At 42.8% G+C, this 15,107-nt stretch overlaps 1 protein-coding gene across 2 annotated transcripts in view; it reads right to left on the bottom strand.

The window, feature by feature from the left end:
- Nucleotides 1–350: 350 nt before the first annotated feature.
- The window catches only part of LOC106860428 (FHF complex subunit HOOK-interacting protein 1A-like), a 126,608-nt gene continuing 111,851 nt past the window's right edge, over nt 351–15,107 (bottom strand). The window contains exon 12 of one of the 2 annotated variants that reach the window (XM_088163761.1): nt 351–1,866. In XM_088163761.1, the coding sequence (XP_088019887.1) occupies nt 1,757–1,866 (110 nt within the window). In that variant the 3' untranslated portion in view covers nt 351–1,756. Of the gene's footprint in view, nt 1,867–12,219; nt 13,858–15,107 lie in introns of those variants that run through there. The other variant, XM_088163760.1, reaches the window with a different exon arrangement.

The raw sequence follows: 15,107 nt of genomic DNA on the forward strand, positions 1-15,107 counted from the left end.
GTGTGACTCTCCCCGTTGGGGTAGCTGCACGTCTCCCTCCATGTGGTGTGTCCGGGGACCCTCCTCATTGTAACTGGGGACTCTTTTTTGGGGTCCCTGCCTAACATGAAGGTATCTTACTCCTCTCCTGTGGAACTCGGCTGTCTGTGAAGCTGCATAGGATCCTCGTTTGGAAGTCGACTCACCCAGCGCTGGAAGTGAGCTACCGATTTCGTCCTTAAGCTTCCTAGCTGCACAAAAAGCAGCTCAGAGTGATTTAAGCTAGTTGGACAGTCCCAAAGGCTTACTGAATCCCTGAAATAGGACTCCCAGCCACTCGTGGGGCTAACTTTTGTGAAAGCCTCACTTTGGGAAGCCAACTGAGAGGAATGTTGAATTTGTCTTTACAAATGAGTTGTGGATCAGCCTATAGATAAGGCTAGCACTGAGAGATAAAAGAAACAATGGGATGGATTCGACTGATTGATGAATGGAAAGAGATATTTGCCTTTACAAACAAACTGTAGGGCTGCTGATAAATGAAATTGGATATCGAAAGATGAAAGAAGCAACGGGGGGGGAAAACTATGAATTCTGTAAGAATTAAAAATTAAAAGGGAGGGTTATACATTAGAGGGGAATTTCAGGTATCAGGCGTTCCGGGAAGTCTGTGCCTCTCAAGTACCTCAGCCAATGGGGAAAGAGAGAGGGAAATGCGGCCGGGAAAATAGGATAAAAAGGAGGCTGCGTCCTCCGAAAATTTGAGAGATCCCAGGGGAATGTCCCATGGCCTCTCCCTTTATTCGAATAAAGCAAAAAGGACTCCTCTGTCTCCTTTTTGGACATAAACCTCTGGTGTTTGTGGATTAATTTTCCTGACACAACTGCAGTGGTATCCTGAGACCTCCTGCTCCCAGGCTAGCTCAGAACCAGGAGAAAGCCTCTGGATCCCTGCATGAACGAGGAAAATGATCAAAAGAGGCTCTTCCTCTCAGGAATATGTTCCAAGGTTTATTCTGGAAGAATTCCAGGGGAGCAAGAGACAGAACACAGGAAACGCGGGGGTATTCAAAACTCGGCCGGGGGGGAGGGATTGGACTCTAGCCAACCAGGAGAGGTCAGAGGGAAGGGACCACACCATAAGACAAACCACAAAGGGGAGTTTTAGGGAAAAACCATAAAATAAAACCTAGAGCATTGAATTACAACACACTAGTTCAAAGCAGGCTGACGGCAGTTCCTCTTCCTGAGTGGCAGCTCAGGTGTTAAGTCTTGCGGACATTGCTGTACAAACTGGCTGAGGTTCAATTGGAAGCTCCTTCATTTGAATTAAAAAAAAATTTGGTTTTCAATACATTTAATGAATAAAATGTATGCCCATTATTCACAAAAAAAGGTACCTTTACAATTCAAACGTCATCATCATACAGCTTACAAAAAGCAGTAACATGATTGCAGTCAAAAACTGTGGCCCTTCAAAAATCACTCAACCAAATAAAAAGCCTAAACCTCCAAAAACTCCCCATGTCAGATCATGCCCAGGATTTTAATGTAATTTGACCTTCACATGTAAGACTTTTACTATCACTTTTGACATCATGAGCAGAACCTACCAATTTTACTTAAGAGTGGTATGACTTTTCAGGTAAGTGTTCAGTCAATAAAGGTTTAGATTATACAATAAACTATTGGAATTCTGTTCAACTCTTGCCATGGAAGCAAGAAACAAGAAGGCACAAGGATTTCTGCATGAAATCTTGAGTCTTAGAGATATTCCTCAGTTTAGAAAAACACAATCGTTTCCCAGAGGTGGTCCTTCCATGTTAGTGTTTGTTGTGGCACAGATGGATGCTGCTGTGCTGAGTTCCTCACTGCTGCAGTGGGTGCCTTTTAAAAAGATAAATCAAAACAACAATAAGTAAGGTGATTTAAAAGAAGGAAGTATCTCAATGAATGTAGCAAGGCTACTGCTGTTAATTCTCTCTATGGGCTACTCCTTCTTAGCCACTTTCTTACTATAGAATTATACTTTGCTAATACAGTGCAAAACCTGTTAAAAATCATCAGCCAGGTTCTCTCTGAGTAGAGTCTATGTCAGTCTATCATGCACCTGGGCCTCTGCAAAGACACTGTCCTGCATGGCATCCTTATGTCTAAATTGGAGAGGCATGGATTTGATGGGTGGACCACTCAGGGGATAAGAAATTGGCTGACTGGTTGCACTCAAAGACCTGCAATCAATATCTTGAGGTGGAGGCCAGTGGCGAGTGTTGTTGTCTGGGGTTCGTCACTGGGCCTGGCCCTGTTTCACATCTTTGCTGATGACATGCACAGTGGGATTGAGTGCTCCCTTATTCATCAGCAGGTTCTCTGATGGCAACAAGCTGTATGGCATGGTTGACACTGCAGGGCAGGGATACCATCCAGAGGGATCTGGACAGGCTTGATAAGTGGAGCTGTGCAAAAAAGTGGGACTCGGGGGTGCTGGGGGATGACAAACTTAACATGAATTGGCAATGTGCACTGGCAGCCCAGAAAGCAAAATATGTCCCGGGCTGCATCCAAAGCGCTCTGGGCAGCAGGGCAAGGGACAGGATTCTGCCCCTCTGCTCTGCTCTGTTGAGACTGCACCTGCAGTGCTGCATCCTGCTCTGGGGTTCCAGCATAGGAAGGATGGGGACCTGTTGGAACAAGTCCAGAAGAGACCATGAAGATGATCACAGGGCTGGAACATTACACCTGTCACCTCAGGACAGGCTGAGACAGTTGGGGCTGTTCAGTCTGGAGAAGAGAAGGCTCTGGAGAGACTTCCAGTACCTCAAGGGGGCCAACAAGGGAGCTGGAGAAGGACAAGGGCATGTAGTGGTAGGAGGAGAGGGAATGGCTTTAAGATGAGTGAAGCAAGAATTAAAGGGTTAAGAGCGTAACTAAGGGATAGAAGCTATACGTATCATGGTTAGAGTAGAAGCAATGTAGAAAGTTAATTATTAGCAGCTGGGCCAGTAGAGCTAAGACAATATATCACTCACTTGGCTTTGTTGTGTCAGGACATGGAGATGGGGTATTGTTAAAGGAAGAAACCATAACTGCACCTGGGCTGTGAAACCAGGCAGAACCACGTTGGGGAGCTTGAACTATGGCCAAGGGGCCAAGAGAACCTGCCAACAGGACAAAGGTGAAAAGCTGAAAGCGAGAAAGACTCCCTGACTTCATTCTAGGAAGACCACTGATCCATTTCAAAAATCCACCCACCCATTTGAAGGAAAGAACTGGGCAAGTGTAAAAGGACTTTGAGCTAATTTTAATACAAAGCCGGGGCAGGCAGGGTTAGGTAATGCCTATGTATAGGCATATTGGGTAATTATATGAATATGTAAGACTTTGGTGGATAAAAGAAGGCAAGAGCCTCATGCATTTTGCACATGCCTGTGGGAGATTTCTCCCGGGAGTGCATCATAATAAACATACCACTTTCTAACTTTAACTACTTTGAGAGTCTTTGTTTCTGCATGTTGGTGAGCCAGGCAGGAAATGTGTGTTTGACTGCAAAGGCAGCCCGGGCTGTGGACATTTCTGGCAGGTTGCCAGGACCTTCCTGGAGGGGACCTCTGCTCCTCAGCTGCTTATCGCAGGGACAGACAAGACCTGTTGCTGGACTGTAGACAAAACGGTATGTTTTTAAAATTATAGGTTTTAAAATTATGTAAGGCATAGCATATGCACGGCTAAAAGGCAGCTGATAAGTTGGAGAAGATGTTTTGCACTCAGCACTAGTCTGTGCAGTTTTGCTTGCAAGCATCAGAAGAGTGTAGTGGCTGGCAAAAGGATTTGTTGTGTCGGGGGGGCAGCTAGCAGTTCTGGGGGTGAACTGGACAAATCCTGGTTTATTGCTGCTATTTTTTGGGTGCATTTTTACTGTTGTTATTTTGATTGTGTCCTGACTGTGTGTGTGACTGGTGAGACGTAGTTAGTACAAGGCGAGTGGCAGCCCCCATTTGCAATTCTGTTCTCGGGTGACCAAAATGACCATGGGGAACATGATGGGGGAACATGAGTGGGGTGAATGCTTAAAATTGCTGTACACTGTGTGTCTGTTGAAAAGAGGTGAATACTTTGTCCCTTAATAAAGAGATATCCTTCCCCACAGGGATTTTGACTTTGGGATTTGGGTAGGGTGTAGGGACTTCCTGGTTTTGGGGGACGGTATTCTCTGCAATACTTGGTGTTTGGGTTTCACCAGTCCCCCTTTCCCCTGTGGTCAGTGTGTATTTTAGAGCAAGAATGCCATCTTTCGACGAAAGTTATAATTGCAACAAATTCTTGCCTTGTGTTGCCTGTGTTGTTACTCAGGCTGTGTTGTTGTTGGCTTCTTTGTTGTAGTCTGCTCACTTGTGGTTTGTTAGAAGTTAAAGCTGCAACATGGACAGCTTTTCTGTGAAACTTATTGCAGTGATTATAGTGTGGTGGTTTGAGTATATTTTAAACCATGGCTAGACAAATAGAAGGGATCCCCCTTCCTCAGTGGTTTGGGCTGGATCCTTGGGAATTTATGAATCTGGTGAACTACTGGATAGAAATAGGAAATTATCGAGTTTATCTGGAAGGAATATATAGAACTTCAGCAGAAGGTTGGTAGCTTTGGATAGGAAACAGCTTGCATAAGAGAGTCTGGACATTTGTGAGAGAAGAAGTAGAATAGCTTGCATTTGCAGGTGTTACGAGGCTTTTGGGGCTTCTAGAGGCTGGCACTCTCTGTGGTTGCTGTTACAGTGTAAAACTTGTAAAAAACATTGGTATTGTTCCTCTGAGAGACAGCAAAGTCTATACCCTCAGTGTAAATTAGGGCATCCTAACCAAGCTAATTTTGAACCTAAGATTCTAAAGTTTTTGTGCAGAAAATCACATTTAATACCTGCAACTTGGGCGTGCATGTGGGAAGAAGATTGGGAAAAGACTGTAAGACTGTGGAGAGAGATTTGGGTGGAAATGGGATAAGACAAGAAGGTGGAGGTAATGGGTCAGAGCAAGGCTAGTCCCTTAGGCTGTATTTTGACACACTGGAAAGAGTAGGATATGGGGGCACTGAAAATAAGCGAAGTTTAATTAAATTCTGCACCCAATAGTGGCCACTTTATAAGCTGTGAGAATGTCTCAGATGGCCACCGGCCGGAACCTTAGACTATGAGATTTTATTGCAGCTGATGCTATTTTTAAGGAGAGAACAGAAATGGCAGGAGGTGATATACACAGATAAGTTTTTCTCTCTCAGAAATCATCCAGAGTGGCAGAGAGACTGTGGCACCAGACCCCACTCTGATCCCTTGGTATTGACCCTTGAAAAGGACAGTAAGGCTAATAGAGAGAAGCCTAAGCGATGATGTAGTGCCTGCTCAATAAACCAGCGTTGTACCTGTCCTGATAAGGTTTATCACACAGAAGCACAAGAACAGGAGTTAATAGACCTGTTTAGACCACCCCTAAAAAGCCAGAGGGAGAAGAAGATTCAGGAATTGTTACTCACCCCTACTCCAGCTCCCTCAAGAAAGAAACAAGCTGAGCCATCTACTCCCCCACTTACTTCCAAATTATATCCCCCATTGTCTAACAGTGATAGTGAAAGTAGTGAAGATGAGGAGTCTTCTCCAAATGGTCCCATAGCATCCTGGACCAGAAAACAAACAAGATAAATAATACAAGCACCTTTACCGGAGGCAGTAGGACCTGGGGAGGGAGGGTGCTAGTTAAAGTACCCTTTTCTACTATTGATTTGGAAGCATGGGAAAGAGTAGCTAAGAACTACTGAAGTGATCCCATAGGCACTGCTAAACAATTAAGATTTAAAATTAGACAACATAGACATGATTGGGCTGACAATTTTGAAAATATCAGGAGATCTAGCGGAAACCTTCCATAAAACAAGACAAGAGGATGTTAAAGAATTTTTTCCTCACCAGGATCCACAATGGGATCTGAATGACTAAGAGGAGATGAAAAAATTAGAAAATTAGCAAGACTTTATAATAAAAGGAATGGAAAAAGCAATTCCTAAAACCATAAATTGGTCTGCTCTACATACAGTGAAACAGAATCCCTCTGAATCCCCTTCTACATTTTTAGACCATTTGCAAGATGCAATGCGTTGCTATACATCTTTAGATCTTGAATCCAAGGAAGGGATACAACAATTAGTAAGTCTATTTTTGGGACAGTCCACAGCAGACATTAGACGTAAACTTCAGAAAATTCGATGACCAATGGGGCAAAATTTAGAAACTTTACTAGGTGAGGCATGGAGGGTTTTCAGCAATGGAGAGGAGGGATACCAACAAGGAATGATGTAGCCGTGGAAAGGGGTTTAACCCTTTAAGTGTGGCAGAAATAAGATGCACAGCTACATGGTCGTCGTTCATCACAGGAAGAAAGAGACAAATGTATTCAGAAACACACTTGGTTTTATAGCATGACTCGCAATTCCAAGAGTAGAGAAAAGATTATTAGTTCAGAGAGAAGGCACCCCATTCCCAGGGCCTGGTAACGCACCACAACAGGTGTTCTATCTTGTTATTAATTCCTTTTTATTTTGACCAAATTATCACCCTGGGAGAAATTCTCCCTAGCCTTGAGCTGGGCCAGCTTATTGGCTGGGAACAGAGCTGAAAAGCTCCAGTCTGGAGTATTTTTCAGTCTGTAATTTTCTTACTTTCTCAGTATGTTCCCTACAGAATGAGAAAATTAGTAAAAGAAGAGGAAAAAGGGAAATGTGAACAAGGAGCACCAAGGCAAGGTCCATCTCGATTGGGAAAAAGACCAATGTGCATCTTGCAAGAAAACTGGACACTGGAAAAACCAGTGCCTAGAACAGAGAAAAGGCGACGACCAGAGAAGGGGAGATTGAAGAGGGGATGGAGTGGTTGCACATGTTAAGGAAGACTGAGGAGGACCGGAGAGTCTTTCCCTAACAGACCTTCTGGTTATAATTAAGTTAGGGACAAGGAAAAGAAAATGGAATTTTTGGTAGATAAAGGAGTAACACACTCTGTGTTAAATAAAGCTTTAATGCCTATAACAGATGATTATGTAATGGTAAGTGGAACAACTGGCCAATCTGAAAGAGCATATTTTTGCAAACCACTAAAATATAAACTTGGGAAACAATGGGGAATTCATAAAGTTTTTACATGCCCAATGCTCCATAGGCACTTTTGGACAGAGATTTGTTGGAACAGTTGGATGCAAAAACTACATTTAAGAATGGGGAAATTAGTTTGTAGGGAAAGGATCAACAATATGTGGAAATGCTAAGTTTAATATTAACAATTAGTGAGACCAAAACTGAGGATGAAGAAGAAATTAATAAAAAAGTAATGGATCAGGTGCTTCCTGGGGTATGGGCTTCTAACATATCAGGGAGAGCAAAGAATTTACTTCCGGTAAGTCAAACTTAAAGAAGGAAAGCAACCAGTCGGGCTTAAACAGTATCCCTTAAAAATGGAAGATAGAGAAGGGATTAGCCCAGTAATCGAAGCTAGGGCTATTGAAAGAGTGCCAGCCTGATTTTAACACTCCTATTTTGCCCATTAAGAAGCCTGATGGGTCATATATAGGACCTGTGAGCTGTTAATAAAATAACTGGGGACCTACGCCCAATGGTAGCAAACCCATACACCTTGCTAACATGCTTAATGCCTCAACTAAGCTGGTTTACCATTTTAGACTTGAAAGATGCTTTCTTTTGCCTCCCTCTCCATGAAGTCAGCCAGAAAATTTTTGCATTTGAATGGAAAACCCTCAGAGGGGGTGTAAGACTCAGCTCACGTGGATGTTCTGACTCAAGGGTTTAAAAACATTCCCACAATATTTGGAGAACAACTTGGAAGAGATGTGGAATCCTGGGAAGCCCCATCAGAAGAACAGCTGTTGCAGTACGTAGACAACCTCCTGATAGCCACTTGAACACAAGAGGCATGTATAGCCTGGATGGTAAACCTCCTGAAGTTTTTAGGTTTGCAAGGGTACAGAATTATCTCAGAAAAAAAGCTCAAGTAGTAAAACAAACAGTTACCTACCTGGGTTATGAGATAAGTGCTGGACAAAGGACTCTGGGGCAAGACCTCAAAGAAGCAATATGCCAGTTCCTTAACTGCAAACCTTTTTTGGAATGATGGAATAGTGTAGATTGTGGATTTATAATGATGGACTGTTGGTTCAGCCCCTGTATGCCCTGATTATGGAAGGGAACAGAGATCTCCAATGGACAAAAGAAGCTACACGAGCCTTCGAGAGTTAAAGAAAGCCCTCATGTTGGCCCCCACTCTCAGACTCCAGGACAGTAAGCAAACAATTCTTTCTGTTTTTTTATGAGAAACTGGATTGTCTTGGGGATACTGGCACAAGACTTGGGCCCATCTCGAAAGAGCAGTTGCTTACTTTTCCAAGCAGCTGGATGCAGCAGCAAAAGGATGACCTGGGTGTCTCAGAGCTGTTGCTTCAGTGGTGCTGAATATCCAGGAAGCACACAAATTCATCCTGGGCCAGAAGATGACTGTGCTAGTTTCCTACACAGTGTCTGCAGTGCTGGAGGTAAAAGATGGACACTGGCTTTCTCCACAGAGATTCCTGAAATATCAAGTCATAATGGTAGGGCAGGATGATGTGGAGATTGTAGTCATTAACCTTGTGAACCCAACTTCCTTCCTCAGTGGGAATACAGAAGAACCAGTGATCCATGATTGCCTGGAAACTATGGAGGCCAGTCACCAGGATCTGAAGGACTCGCTTCTTGATGACACTGAGACCTGGTTTACTGATGGAAGCAGCTTTATTTTCAGCAGAAAGAGACATGTTTGGTATGTGGTTACTACTTGAAGAGAGGTAACAGAGTCTGGACTGTTGCTGACAAACATCTTTGCACAAAAGGCTGAAATAATTGCCTTAACTTGTGCTTTAGAGTTGGCAAAAGGAAAAGAAATCAACATTTATACAGACTCAAGGAATGCATTTTGGACTGGTGCATGTGCATGGAGCCATCTGGAAAGAAAGAGGACTGTTGAATTTACAAGGGAAAAGCATCAAGCACGCACAGGAGATAATAAAAGTGTTGGAAGCAGTCCAAATACCTGAGAAGGTAGTTATTATGCATATCAAGGCACACCAGAAAGTGAGCTCTGAATTGGAGGAAGGGAATGAGCTCGTGGACAGAGAGGCAAAAGAAGTGGCCAAAGGTGAGGTACCCATTGAGGCAGCTTTAGTCCCAGATGGAAAAATTTCCCTAAAAGGTAAGCCAAAGTATAATAAAAAAGATAAGAAGCTTATTAGGCATGAGAAGGGAAGTTATAATCAGGAGAGGTGGGCTGTTACAGAGGAAGGGAAAGGAAAGCTTGTCATCCCCTCCTATTTGTTATGGCCACTAGCAAAAGAGGAACATCAGAAAACATACTGGGGAGTAGATCCTTTGTACAATTATTTAAAGGACAGAATTAAGGCCAGAAATTTACATGGTATGGTCATTCAGGTGACCCAACAATGCAGTATTTGCCTCCAAACTAAGCCCAAAAATATCCCCAAACCAAAGTTTGGACGAATTGGAAAAGGCTATGGGCCTGGACAACAGTGGCAAATTGATTTCTCAGATCTTCCCAGGAAAGGGCGATATTGATATATACTGGTATTAACAGATATCTTTAAAGGGTGGCCAGAAGCCTTACCTACCAGAACTGCCAAAGCACGAGAGGTAACCAAAGTATTGTTAAAAGAAATAATGTCACACTTTGAAGTTCCAGCCACAATATCCTCAGATAGAGGACCACACCTTATTTCAAAAATTGTACAGCAAATTAGCTACCAATTAGGCATAGATTGGGAACTTCACACCCCATGTCACCCTCAGTCAAGTAGCCAAGAGGAGAAAATGAACTACTTGATCAAGCAAAAAATTATAAGGCTCGGACAAGAAGCAAAATTACCCTGGCCCCAGGCTCTTCTTTTGGCATTACTGCAAATTTGGACTAAACCAAGAACAAAAGAGAAATTAAGTCCTTTTGAGATACTATATGGGAGACCATATGGGGTACAGGATGGAATACCAACACAAGTAGGGGAAGAAACCCTACACAGATACATGGTGGCCCTAAACAAAAAACTCGGAGAAATTGAAAAACATGTGGCTGGGGCTTGAAGCAGAGAACTAGATGGGCCAGTACATGACATACAGCCTGGAGATTATGTGCATGTTAAGTCTCTTGCAGAGAAAACTCTGGAGCCACAGTGGGAAGGCCCATTTCAGGTGCTTCTCATAACTTTTACTGCAATCAAGATCAAGGAACAAAATGCCTAGATTCACTATATGCAAGTGAAAAAGGCTCCAGAAGGCCCTTTGAAAGCAACACTGGGTGATAATGAGCTAAAGCTAAAGCTTACTCAGGAAAAATAAATGGATTGTGGGTGAAAATGTTGGTTTTGCTTGTAACAATCCAGAAAAGCACTCATAGTCATCATTGAGCAGGTGTAACCTGGAAAGCTGTGGCTTTCACGATCATAGTCATGATTATGGCTACAGCAGACGTCAGTATAAAATGTCCCATATACGATGTGACTGGCATTTATATGTATCAGGGAAAAGCTTCTGACTTTGACTCTCGTTAAGTCTCTGTGGCAGGCATTACAAATCACAAACGTAACTGTCTAGATGGGGGAAGATGTCTGGTGTTGTAAATTTGCATTTGTTCAGGACGGATTCCGTCAAGATCCTATAAAACCCATCCGAATTGGTATGGAATGTTGTGACGCATGCTTAACTAACTGCTCTGAATTCAGGCTTAAAATAGAGGCGTGTGAAGCTGAGACTTTTAAAGTTGATTACAATATAACTCAAGTCTGTGTTAAACCTTGGAATGATCCAACCTCACCAACACAGACTAAAAATCCAGACCATCTGAGCCCTAACCATGCCACTTAAGCTTGAACCAAATATTTATGAAATTGGACCATATATAGTAAGAAACATGGGACAGCAACAATTGTTGTTTAACCCAGAATGGTCTCTCAAGTGTGTTGAACTGCTAATGCAGATCAACATTTCAAAGATTCAGCCAGCCTGCTCTTCTTTTCTGAAAACATCCTTTCAAGATTGGGCAGCATGACTGAGGAAGCAGCCTCACTTTAAAGGCAGAACATGAAGAGATGTGACTGGAATAATGGGTACGGGATTAGGAGTCTTAAATGGAATTGACTCAACAATATTTATGAGCAAACTGGCCACTGCAACTAGTGATATGGCAAAAATAAGGCAGCATTTGTAATCATGTTTGTTAGCATTATGAACCAATCAGCGGCAGGTTTCAAAGGTATTGCCAAATTTGAGAGAAGCTGAAGACTGAGATGACAAATTAATAATAAAAGCACTTGGTGTAGCTCAGGATAATGTGTCTTTAGCTCTTAAATGTATACAGGCACAGTTGTGGATGCAGTCAACAATCGCTTTAGTCATAAGAGAAGAAAGTGAAGGCACTTTTCCAATTGAAATCCGAAAAGCCATATGGGATAATGCCACAAATTTGGAAAGGAGACTCCAGTCCTGGTGGACTGTGTTAAATTTCACTTATGATCTTGTCACTAATGTGGCCACTGCCTTTGTATTTATGTACATAATGCCACAATTTATGTTATCCATCCTATTATCGCATTAGGATTAAACCACGAAGAGACAGTATTCTACCCTATTGAACATAGAGCCTGGGCCGGGATGGTAGACAAGAAATGGCAGACTGTAAATGTGGAATCTTGTGTCACCCAAGAACAACAGGGATTCCTCTGTGAAAGTAATACTATTGATACCCAGGACATATGCCTAGATACTGAACAAGGTGTATTGTCACTTTGAGATTCATCCAGACATTGGTCAAAAGACAGTGCTCATATATACTGGCCAAGGTTGTGTGTGTTTAAGAACTGCCTAAGCTTCAGTGAGAGTAGACAATGAAAACAGATATTTGCCTGTTAAAAACTACTCCAATTTTTGTATTTGCAATTTCGTTAATATTGTTGGGTGTGATTTAACATATTCGGTCCACTTATGTCCCACCAGTTAATAAAGGCCAACTATACTACATACCATCATCTAACACCCACACCCATTGGCATGAATCTTACATTGGTGAAACAGTTGATAAAACATTCATGACAGCGATCAACAAAGAGATGGGACCCACACTTGCATAAAAAAGAGATGAGACTCCCGTTTGATGCAAGCATGAAGACGATTTATTGATTTCACACATCAATATATACACCTTTTCAGCTATAGCTAAATATAGCACAATCACATGATTGGTGTTTCTAAGTATCATTACTTAATCAGAGCTCTGCACGGACCTGTACAGACCAGCATAGGCACGTACAGTCTTGCATGATTTATCTTAAACAAAGCACATCAAGCACACCTTTTGCTTCTCCATTCAGGGTTCTGACTTGGCTTGCCAGGGCTTGTGGCCTACCAAACTTAGTACATCCACTTCAGTCATGAGTTGAGCAGTGCTCTGAGCCCTGCTCTCCAGCTGTATTTCTACATCTCCCCCTTGATTTTCTAATAGTAAAATCCTCTCGATAGATTTGTTTATCAATTTCTGAACACATTGCAAAATACATGGCAAGAAAATAATCAAAAGCAATAGTACAGCTAAAACATAAATTCCTGTTTTCTCTAAGTTCTTGAGTAAGCCCCATCCCCTAAGTATGTGTCCAAGCCAGTCGCTATCGTCTACAACACTACACTGTCTTGAAGGGCATGTATGCTAGCGTGGATATATTGAGAGGGATCAGAAAGGTTCATGCAGCACAAGCCTTCAAAGTCCTCACAACCATGCCCATGCACCAAAAGCAAAAAATCAACAGCAGCTCTATTCTGCAGCACAGCATGTCTCATGCTGTCAAGGTCTGTTAATAAGCCTGTTAAAGCAGAGCTAGTAGCATTAGTTTTCTTTGCAAGCCAACAGTCAAGGTTATTCAGGGTTTTTAATGCATGTGCTATGCCAATGAATGGGATAATTGAGGCAAACATTCAAGCTCTGATGTTCCAGGACTCAGTGTTACCATCACAATCCAAGCTGTATGTGTGTGTGCTGTGACTTCTCCCCCCAATCCCAGTGAGGGCTTGGGGTACCTCTGTGAGGTTCCAAGTGGGGAGACATTTGGCCTAGAGAGGTAACAGTCACATCTGATCCAGTATCTAGAACACCAGTGAGTGTTATCTGTTGTCCCTGTAACAACAGGGTGCAAGTGGGACATTTATTAGAAATTGTCTGTACCCATAATATTTGTGGGGTCCCCGTAGAACTAGATCCTCCCACTCCCTCTTTGTGTTCCCCTGCAATAGGTGTCAGATCATTTGAAAAGGGAATCAACTGTGCAATACGGATCCCCTGAGGGACAGTTCAGGGTGGAAAAGGAGTCCAAGCCATAATTTTAATTTCCCCAAAAAAGTCTGAGTCTATAATTCCTGGAATAACAAAAAGTCCAAAAAAAGAGGTTAAGTATCTCCCTATTAGTAGAGCACTTTTTCTGGGCTCTGGTATTCCAAAAATTCCTGTAGGGAGTAAAGAATAAAAGAATCAAGTAAAGTTACTGTGTCTGAGGTTGCCAGGTCCAGTCCAGCATTGCCTGTAGTTGCTGGGTGAAGACTTGTGGAGACCCTTCACTGGACATCTGTGAAGGCAGTATCTGCAAAGGTGGCACCTGTGAAGGTATCATCTGCAGTGATGGCTGAGGCATTTGTGTCTAAGTGCAACGCTGGCCCGCACTGCGATTCCAGTTTTCCTGGATCAGGCGACCTTCAGAATCATACCTAGAGTGACACTGCATGGTGAAATGGCGGTCCTTATGACACTGTGGACACAAAGCAGAAGGTTTAGGTTTATCTCCTTTTGGAGCTAAGCAGTCTTTTTTAACGTGGCCAGGTCTGCCACAGTTAAAACAAACTCCTGGACTCCCAGAGGGACTTTTGATGGCTGCAAAGGCTGCCACCATGGCTTCATATTGATGTTCTATTGCCCCAATGCAGTTACACACTTCAATAATTTCAATAAAGGTCAGATTTTGTTTTGGCAAGGGCTTAAGAAGTTTTTTACAGTCTGTGTTTGTATTTTCAACAGCAAATTTTAAAAGCAAAATTTCCCAAGCATCTGGATTATCAATTTAATGCTTGAGTGCTTGCTTAAGGCAGTCAACAAACTGCATATATGGCTCTTTTGCTTCTTGAGTGATGGATATGAAAGTCTTTTGTGGTTTTTGTGCATCAGAGACCTTAAGAAATGACAGCCGAGCTGCTTATTGGGCCCCATCAAGAGCCTATCTTGGGCAGTCTTGAGCTTGGCCAGCAGGATCTGTATACGGCCCCGTTCCCATAAGTTGTCTAGCTGTAAGATTTGTTAGGTTTTGATTAGGATGACTCATAAAAGATATAAGCATGTTCTGCAGTCCTTTTCCCCACTCCTTTTCCCATAAGGTATAATGGGTAGGAGTTAACAATAGCTGAGCCAATGATATTAAATCATGCGGTGTCATTATATGTCATTATAACAGAATCTAGCAAGCTTGCAAAATACAGAGAGCTGATTCCATGCTCTGTGACTGTTAAAGAGCAGAAGCTCTTTAATCACTGAAAAGGACAATTGCTCTCATTGGGAACTTTGCTTTTGTGTTCCTAAGCATATTAGAAGAGCCACAATTCTTCCAGCAATGACCAATTCCCCCTCCCTTAATGTCTGCTGATTTAACCGAACCCAGTTGTTGTGCGGGATGGAGGGATATAAGTTTGGCTCTTTTAGAGGGTTGATAAATCCGGTGTCAAGGGGGTCTTCTTCCTCATCTTTCTCACTGTCCTCTGGGCAGTAGGCAGCGGCAAATGCCCCTACAGATTGCAGCGGATCTCTTTTACTCATAAGAGGAGGGGGGGCCCTGGGCTGCAGTGAGGGAGAGGCAGTTTCTTTAAACTTTAAAGTGCACTGAGGCTTTGCTGTGGAGGGAGGACAGGTATCCACTTTATCTTTAGAATGGGATTTTTCTTGGACTTTCAGGACTTCAAAAACCACCTGCCAAGAAGGGAGCATTTCTGCAGCCGCTTTGTCTCCCTTTGT

This window comes from Sturnus vulgaris, chromosome 4, assembly GCF_052056855.1.
Source record: "Sturnus vulgaris isolate bStuVul1 chromosome 4, bStuVul1.hap1, whole genome shotgun sequence".
In the NCBI taxonomy this organism is placed as follows: domain Eukaryota; kingdom Metazoa; phylum Chordata; class Aves; order Passeriformes; family Sturnidae; genus Sturnus; species Sturnus vulgaris.